At 32.4% G+C, this 9,995-nt stretch overlaps 1 protein-coding gene across 4 annotated transcripts in view; it reads left to right on the plus strand.

Annotated features, from left to right (window-relative positions):
* Positions 1 to 9,718, plus strand: part of LOC143194722 (uncharacterized) — a 137,683-nt gene extending 127,965 nt beyond the window's left edge. For all 4 annotated transcript variants that reach the window (XM_076401393.1, XM_076401375.1, XM_076401384.1 and 1 more), the window contains exons 6-8: positions 5,966 to 6,295; positions 6,353 to 6,587; positions 7,828 to 9,718. In XM_076401393.1, coding sequence (XP_076257508.1) covers positions 5,966 to 6,295; positions 6,353 to 6,587; positions 7,828 to 8,382 — 1,120 coding nt within the window. In that variant the 3' untranslated portion in view covers positions 8,383 to 9,718. The remainder of the gene's footprint in view (positions 1 to 5,965; positions 6,296 to 6,352; positions 6,588 to 7,827) is intronic.
* The last annotated feature ends 277 nt before the right edge of the window (positions 9,719 to 9,995 follow it).

Genomic DNA, 9,995 nt, shown 5'->3' on the forward strand with positions numbered 1-9,995 from the left:
TCGTCACTTTGTCTTCTATAGTGTCATCACTTCTTCTTCTATAAAGTCGTCACTTCTTCTTCTATAGAGTCGTCTCTTCTACTTCTTCTATAGAGTCGTCACTTCTTTTTCTATAAAGTCGTCACTTCTTCTATAAAATCGTCACTACTTCTTCGATAGAGTCGTCAGTTCTTCTACAGTGTTGTCACTTTTGCTTCAGTACAGTCGTCACTTTGTCTTCTATAGCGTCGTCACTTCTTCTTCTATAAAGTTGTCACTTCATCTTCTATAGTGTCGTCACTTTTTTACTATAAAGTTGTCACTTCTTCTATAGTGTCGTTACTTCTTCTATAAAATCGTCACTACTTCTTCTATAGAGTCGTCACTTCTTCTTCTATAGCATCATCACTTCTTCTTCTATAAAGTCATCACTTCTTCTTCTATAGAGTCGTCACTTTTCTAGTATAAAGTCGTAACTTCTTCGATAGAGTCGTCACTTCTTCTTCTATAGAGTGTCACTTCTTCTAGAGTGTCGTCACTTCTTCTTCTATAAAGTCGTCACTTCTTCTTCTATATAGTCGTCACTTCTGCTTCAATAGAGTCGTCACTTCTTCTGGTATAGAATTGTCACTTCTTCTTCTATAGTGTCGTCACTTCTTCTTCTATAAATTCGTTACTTCTTCTTCATTGAGACGTCAGTTCTTCTATAGTGTCCTCACTTTTGCTTCAGTAGAGTCGTCACTTTGTCTTCTATAGTGTCGTCACTTTTCTACTATAAAGTCGTCACTTCTTCTTCTATAGAGTCGTCACTTCTTATTCGATAGAATCGTCACTTCTTCTTCTATAAAGTCGTCACTTCTTCATCTATTCAATTCTTCAATTCAAATTATTTGCCGGTTCCGTTTTTCTGTTATATTATAAAGTCTCCTTGTTACCAACGAGGGTTTATCAGTATTGAACCTACTGTTTAACTTGGGCTCTGAACCACGACCCTCAGCATTAAACCTACCGGCTGCCCAGTGACCAACTTAGAGACTATCCCAGAGGATATCCGGTCTTACCCAGCTTGGTTACTAGCGTGACTGAGATGGTTAGTCCTTGTCAGATTTTCCACTGTTGCCTATAAAGAGATTTACAATTACAATCACATTTACCAGTTTTGATCATTTGTTTATATGAGTCCCTAATAATATTATTGTAATATCTAAATACACAGTCCCTAAATATATTATTAAAATGAGTTTACATGTTTCTAACCAAGGAATCATAATTAAGTTTATATCCTGAGAAAAATAATAATGATGAATCTTCAGTATTGGAATCAGTGAGGATAGAAGGTTGTTTAGGTCTTCGTTATCTTCAAGTGTATATATTTGAAACAAGTATAGATATATTAGATATATTCGCTATATTTGTGAAAACAGGATATTTTGCTCGGTTAACAGATTTGCAAATATCTTATTTCAAATTATGAGCTTTCTAATTTTGTAAGACTACAGTTTTATTTTCTAATGCCTTTTGATCCATAAGAAGTACGTATGAAATTATTTGTCTAATTCGTTGCACACTTAAATATATTTTTAAAGGAGAATTATAAACTCCACAATTCTTTTGATGAATGAATGAGGATTTAAATATATATATATTACATTATTGTCGCCAGGATACAATATATTTCACTCCTAAGATGCAATGCACTTTGCTCGTTATCAATATAAATTATTTCTACCTGTTAACCTGCAATAAACCGTGTTAAAAGCTCTATCATTGAAAATACGCTCTATACATTCAATTGGTTATATTAAACAATAGATATCAAGAGCCGACTTGGTTGGGGAAGTCGTCAAGGTGACAGAATGGTCCTCCTACTGTGATAGTCGAGGATTCGAATCCTGTTTTGCGTGGTCGTAAATTTGTGTTTGTAATTGTTTATAATTGTGATTATACAAAAGGAAAGAGTGCAAAATCAAACAAGGAAAGTGATCCCAGTTACGCTAGTAACCGGGCTGGGTAAGACCCGATGTCTTTTGGGATGATCTCTAAGTTGGTCATTTGCCAGTCGGTGCTGAGGACCGTGGTTCACGTTAAGCATTAGGTCCAGTCCAGATTGACGCTAATTGGTACAAACTTGGTAGAGTAGAGACTAAAATGTTACTAAATAAATACGGCCAATATATATTTTTATGTTTTCAGTTTTTACTCGACTTGAGTAGTATTTTAAAAAATTGATTAGTATAATAAAAAAAATATTCAAAACAATATTTAAATATATGCACGTGTCTAATCAGTATATAGTAAAATAAATCATCCCCTGATTACTTAAATATCTTCAATCACATAAAATATATATCCGGTCTTTATACCAATCGAACATAACGTTGTAATTCAGTGGCAGGAAACCCATTTCCTGAACAACATTAAAACAGCAAATGGCATGCTTCCGTGATTCTTTTCCACGCGTGATGCTATCATATAATCACCATCGTCTGGTAATTTCGTTTTCTGCTCTACTAGGAATTGTCGGTTTTTTCTTTCGCCTCTCGAAAAAAAGCCTTTTAATTTGCATGTTACTTCACACCATACTAGTTGTTGGTCTTCGTTCTGATGTCTGAATCTCGTTACTTTTTTTTAAATATATATCCAGTCCAGCAAAACGCTAATCTATTAAGTTAATTACGTGAAACCGAATATAATTTACGATATATACATGTTTCGTTTCGTCTTCTTCCTTTATAATTTCATATGGTTTTAAAATAACACGATGTTTTTGTTGAATAACTTAATAAGAAAAAATATTATTCTTGTATAAATATATAATATAGAAAAGAATAACGGACAATGGTAAAAATGTTAAAGTATTGTTATCAGTCAGAAATATCGGTCAAGAAATCTAAGAATGTTCAATAATCATAGATATACCAATCATTGTTTCTACATAATTGTACCAACACTATTTACTGTTTACTGGTTTGGTTGGCGCAGTGGCCAAAGTGATATGACAGTGCTCCTATTGTTGTGATAGTCGCGGGTTCGAATCCCGCTGGGGCATATACTCCTAACTAAATGTCTGTGATTGTCCAAAAAGCAACAATGTAAAACAACCAAGCTAGGCAAGCTTGGATATTTAAGTTGGTCACTCGCCAGTTGATAGGCTAAAGCCGAGGACCGTGGTTCGGAGCACAGGTTAAGCAAAAGAAGTGGCTAGTTAGTTAGACTTTAAAATGTAACAAAACTATTATTTGATTAATTAAAAAAGTATTAAAATTACAAGAATAAGAATTAAATTTGTTATAAATTAAGTTTGAAAGCAATATTTCTCGGATTTGATCTGCGTCATTAAGAGGACCGATGACGAATGATGATGGTAAATAATGCGTCAATTTTTCTTGTTCGAATACATAATTCAAACGGTCTGTTCAATAAATGTACTAACAGTACACTGATTTTGGAAATAAGTTAGCACAACTTATTATAATTACATAGAAAGTCAATAATTGTTGAACAGAATTATAACAAGATGATTTCACCATTTTCCAAATAATTTTTAAGAATAAGAATTAAATTGGTTTTAAATTAAGTTTGAAAGCAATATTATTCGGATTTGATCTACGTCATTAAGAGGGCCGATGACGAATGATGATGGTGAATAATGCGTCAATTTTTCTTGTTCAAATAAATAATTTATAGTCTATATATATATATATATATATATATATATATATATATATATATATTTGTCTATATATATATATATATATATATATATATTTGTCTATATATATATATATATATATATATATATATATATATATATATATATATATATATATATATATATATATATATATATATATATATAGACAACTTATAATAATTACATAGTAAGTCAATAACTGTTGATCAGAGTTATAACAAGATGATTTCACCATTTTTCAAATAATGTTTCATCCAATAATTTCAAATAATCCTCTTCAATGAATAATGTTTTCAGTTTTTATTAACATTTTTGTATCAGAAAACCCCCATTAATCAATTGATTCATTCAGTTAACATTGTACTTATATCAAAAATCAGATCATATATCAGCTATATAGCTTTATTTAATGTTCTCTGATATTTTTATATTCTTATTTCAAATTACATACTATTAATTTTGCTAAAATCATTTTTACTCTAATTGATATTGGTAAAAGTTTTACCGACAAAAATAGCTCGATCCAAATGAGATAAATTTATTTCCGCTTAAAATGTTGAGATACCTTTCTACGCCTCGTAATTATCGATATCTTTTAATAAAAGAGGTGTGGTAAATAGTTGTTTTCTCTCTAGCTTGGTTCTATAACTATTTTATCGATTGACCAAGTTAAAAATTATTATGCTTTAATAGCTACCGCATCCTTTATGTTAGGAAACATTCCTAACTATATCATTTAAGAATACAGCAAATGCTCTTTCAAACCAAAAAAGTATAATGCACATTATCGAAATGTGACTTAATTATATAAATATTAAACGTTTTATTTAAACAAACAATTAATACATATACATACATTTACACTTATTTACACATTTACAAACACAACAAACTAAAGAAATATTTCAACAGTGATAATTATTTTAATTAGATGAAAGATAATCTGTAATAACCAATTAAAGCTTTTAGCATTGTGTTCCAATTCTTGCAGCCGTAATTTACGAAGAACCAAATATCCAAAAAATCTAAAGCTTGGTAAAAAACTTTTAAATTATGAGCCAATTACTATATCTCTAAATTCAGTGGAAATATCGTCATCATATTTAGTGTCCACATCTTTCTCTTTATTATAATTCGTCCGCCCTTCTCTTTTTGTTAAAAATTAACATTAGTTGGAGTACAACCAATGTTGATATTCACCATTTTCAGTAAGTTAACAATATTCGAGGAAGTACTAATGACGATATCCGTATTCTGTCGTAATTGTTACCTACTTACACTTAAGGAAACATCCTAATCTTCATCTTTGGTACAAAATTGATTGTTCCATTATTTTTTATTAAGAACATTCCAGGCAATATGTAAATTTAAAAAACCTCTCTTAGCCTGTCTTTAAAGCCAAATGTTTTCAGAATTCTTTGATAGAGTAGATGAAAATAGACACTTTCGATAGTAAAATATGGCAATTCGTATTATGTCCATTGGTTGAACTAATGTAGCTACGTTGGGTGGCAGATATATGGGAAAAATTGACCATTCTTACACCCCAGTTGATTTTCTGGAGGATGACTAAATACATTATCCAACAGTAACAATGCTTTTATGGAAATATTTTATATTATTAGAACATCTTTTAACATGTTTTTAAATTTTAAATAGAATATTTGCGATGACAAAGTTATTGATAAACAAAACGTTTGAGAAACTATTTCAGGAATACATTGCTTGTCATTCAAGCAGTTTTTACTGAGCTCGGAGTTTTTGCTTTTCGTATTTTGTATAAACCATTAGCATTAGTATAAAGTTGAAACGAATTTTGCTGTTTTCCGGCTCTCTATCCGAAGCAGATTTTTTAAGTGATGCAGCATACGTTTTTTCATTTTCAGGGATGGGAACATTTTCCATTAGAAGATATTGTCATTAGCATTATAAATTTGTTCTATTCTTAAGTCTACATCGTTAATAGTTTTCATCAGTTTTCTTTTGAATGGTCATCAGATATAGTCAGCAGTCGAATTATATATCTATCATTACTAGCTCTGAAATTTTCAGTCTCTTACAGTGTTCCTTCCTTTAATTATTTTGACGCTCAATTTGTAGAATTCTCAAAATAGATTGGGGATTCCCCTTCTACGTCTCCAAGCCAATCATTGTTTATATAATCAAATGCAAATGTCGTTCACATTATCGCGTATTCTTTCAATTTTGAATGTTTAAGTTATGGAGCATCTGCAGTATTTAGATACTAGAACTTCCAACAAACATATTAATGATTATTCTTCTTTATTTCAGATATATTCATTCAAAAGAAAAGCCGTTCAAGTGCAATGAGTGCGGTAAAGGCTTCTGCCAGTCCCGCACGTTGGCGGTGCATAAGATCCTCCATATGGAGGAGTCGCCGCACAAGTGTCAGGTGTGCTCCAGATCGTTTAACCAACGCTCCAACCTGAAGACCCATCTTCTAACACACACGGACCACAAGCCCTACGAGTGTAGCAGTTGCAGGAAGGTGTTTCGAAGAAATTGCGATTTACGCAGACATGCCTTGACCCACGCGGTCGGAGATGTGCCTCCTGAGGGCGACATTGACGGAGAAAGAGAGAGAATGTCTCCGCGGCCAAGGTTAGTCTTTCTGTATTATCACATAACAGTAAAATTAACGAGAACGTTGATTTCTAGATCGCCATCGCAAGAATCCCGAGATGATGCTTCCATCCGCGTCTGTTCACCAACTCCGGAACGCACACACTGTCATGAACCGAGCAGTTCCGCGTCGCCGTATACAATGAGACCCTCCATGGACAAATTAGATTATCGGCATGAAGTGGAGGATGATGAAGAAGACGAGGATGATCCAGAAATCGATCCAGGTCAAGAGGATTGTCCGGATGTTGTCAATGAAATTGATCATGAGGTATGTTACATTTTCATCTTCCAAAAATATTATTTTTATGATTAAGTACTTCAGGTATTTAATATTTGGTATCTTTTACGTCAAATTTGGTGTACAAATTCATTATTTTGAAAGAACTGATTTTTCAGACTGATACAAGGTTCATTTAAGTCATAAATATGCTGATAGTATTCACCAACAAAGTTGTTTCTTTCCTGTATCCTCTACTAAAGCTGCTATATTGAGGTCTATTTTTATGTCTGCATTTGTCATGATGCTCATCCTTCTTACTTTATTGATGCAGATCATATCCACTGCTTGGATTTTGTTTTTATATTTTTTTATCGTCAGAATTAGTCTATATATCGTTTTGTATGCTTCTTTTTTAGTTGTATTCGACATCATTTTTTATCAATAATTTTACCATTTATTGCAAAGTATAAAACCATAGCTTTTCAAACTATAATATTAATTTCCTTTTCTTGGAATCCATTATTTCAATTTCTATTCCTAGATATTAAATATTTTCGTTCTGTTTTTATTCAGTATAATTACATATTCTTTTAGTACTGTGTTCCATCTGACTATGAACAAAGTTGAGGTTATACTTCCGTTTTGTTTTAATGCTGCTTGAATTCTGAAGATGATTTCTTATTGTCCGTATTTACAGCTTTTGTTTTCGTCCTATATACTTCTTGAATTACGCTTACTATTTTATAATTTAGTTTATCTTTGTTCCTATATAACCCATAATATTTCTGTTAGATAGAGCAATAGATAGACTAAGGTCTAATTATTTTTCCAAATTTATGAATGCCAATTATATTTTTATGGATCGCTTATATTAGGCTAAATGTATGTGATGGTAAACTTCTTCCAATATAAATAAAGTGAGATAAATGTAGTAATGAACCAGGAAGATGTGATGTTCAATGGGTTATTTCGTTTTCGAAAAAAAAAACATTCATAATGGTAATATAATTTTATGAATATAAGTAATTTTTAAACGACAACAGTAAACACATATATTGTCGAATATAAACGTGCTTTACACATTTTGGAGATGCTGGCAAACACTAGAATGAAGCGATTTTCCAGCAATTATTGTTCAATAGAATAAAAATAAAACGAATTAATCTAATTAAAACTGAGCTCTGATGTACGTTGGTTAAAATATCTTGTTTTGACTGACTGGCGAAAAGTTTAAACTTTTTCATATCCCTGATATAAGAATAGTCTTTATTGTGTATTTTGTTTGCAGGTATCCATTCGCCCGGCACCTTCGCCATTACCTCAGCTCCAAATCAGACGAGACCTCCTGGCCAAACCGAGCACCATCACCAGCAAATCGATGGAGCCCAGTTTCCTGGGACCGTTCCGTAAACGCGGCTTCGACCAGGACCGTCCGAGCTGTTCGCCGGGATTCCTGGGTTCGCCCAGACCCAGGACTCCTTCCTCTTATACGCATTCCCGTCCTCTGAGCCCGCCGATGTCGTTGAGGATGGGCGTGATGGGCCACGTTCATCCGCAATACGCCCAGAACTTGTCCCTGCCGGTGCAGAATGTGACCCTGCCTCCGACAGCGAGCACCATATTGAAACCGCCAGATGGATCCGGATCTTTCGCTGGACCAATGCCCAATGCAGGCGGTTTATTAGCTACAGCGGGGGCTTCGAAGCCGTCGTCTAGTTCTGGGCAAATATCTCCGAACAGTATGCCCAGCGATCTTAGCATGAAGAAGGTGGAGGCGCCTCCACCTGTAAGGCCGCCTCCTAAAAAGACTGGTTTCACAATCGCTGATATAATGGGAAGATAAATCCACGCAATGTTGCATTTTGACTCTGTAACATACCCAAATAAAATGCTAAACAACAATAATCGTCAAAATTAATGTTTTGATTTGATTCAGACAGTGATATTTGGTTGCATACCCCCAAGGAAATATTATTATAATTAAACAAAATGAACTTTTTCCATATTTTGTGTTCTAAATGAATCATGTTTATGTATAACTCAGTGACTATAGTGCTAGAATTACTGTGATTATTGAGTAGAGTTACTTAAGGTCTGTCCGTTTCCCAGTTTCGTGTAGTATTTGATGAGAATTATCAGACCCAGACTTCTTAAAGCTATTTTAACGGATACAGCTTAGATATATCAACGAAAATGCCTAAAACCCTCATATATTATTTACATCATTTATTCTGTATCATTATTGTTGCCGAAGACTTCAATTTAAGTGACTGTAAACAACCTACGATGTTCCTTCCTTTGTGTGTATTTAACTTTTTTTGTTTTAAGCAATAAGCTGTAAAAATATGTATATTTTGTAAAACGTTTGTAAATTTCTATAGAGGGACCTTGACTCGCAATTACTTGTATTATAATTTTTAGTTATAATTATTAACATTATTTCCAGAAAGCGTTTGTGTTTAATATTGGAATGCGGTCGAGATAGAATACGTACAAAACATTCCATAGTATATATGATCACCCCGGGGTTGTTAAATGTGTTGTCTATCAACTAGGGTCTATCAACTAGGGGTATCTAGTACAAGATACCGTGAAGACATCATTTAATCATTATTAACTTTTTGTATTAGGCAAAAATTAGCGATCACGGAATCTTAGACTATGTTTATGTTTACTATATGTTTATTAATCTTGCTTTAATTTATGAATTATCTAGCAATATATTTACGTTTATTTATTATTAAGTACAATAAAAACGATTAGTGTAGATTGCATGATATTATACACATGGAAAACAACATCATTTTTATTTGGTCTTCCATGGTCCTCCCCACTTTGTGGACCACTAAACATTGCATTGGTCATGAATCACGACAAATACAATTGTACAAAATATATTTCTGTTATTTCTTTTAGGATAATACCGTATTTTAAGGTTTTTTAGATTAGCTTTATTGGTATGTTTTTCGTTTTCTTATTATGATATAGTTAAAATTCTATTTTCAAGAGATCTCTCAGAGTCGTTTATATCATTTTTTTGAGGTTGATTGTATGAAAGTTATGTCGAATCGAAATTATTCTTGGTCTATTTATACTCTATATTTTTATGTTTACGTATTTTAGGAATTATATAAGTGGACATTGTATGTTTGTTTTTCAATAAAAATAATTTTTAGATATATGTTGCATTTTATTATTTAATGATGTAAATCTCTCACTATTGTAAATATTAACGGGATCCAGTGGGGATGCAGAAAAAATATCGATATAATTTTCAGGAAATATCGATATTTTTGGCCGATATCTTTCGAAAGGTTTAGCGAATTTTGGTTAAGATATTTAAGATATTTAGAAATATGATATATCTTTTTAAGCTAATTTTTCACTATTTTTATTTTTTCTTAAAAATATCGATATTTTTTTAATATCGATATTTTTTTCGATGGCCAACAGCCA

This window comes from Rhynchophorus ferrugineus, unplaced genomic scaffold (assembly GCF_030347505.1).
Source record: "Rhynchophorus ferrugineus isolate W39M unplaced genomic scaffold, kcgeb_rfMv2 rfM1, whole genome shotgun sequence".
In the NCBI taxonomy this organism is placed as follows: Eukaryota; Metazoa; Arthropoda; class Insecta; order Coleoptera; family Curculionidae; genus Rhynchophorus; species Rhynchophorus ferrugineus.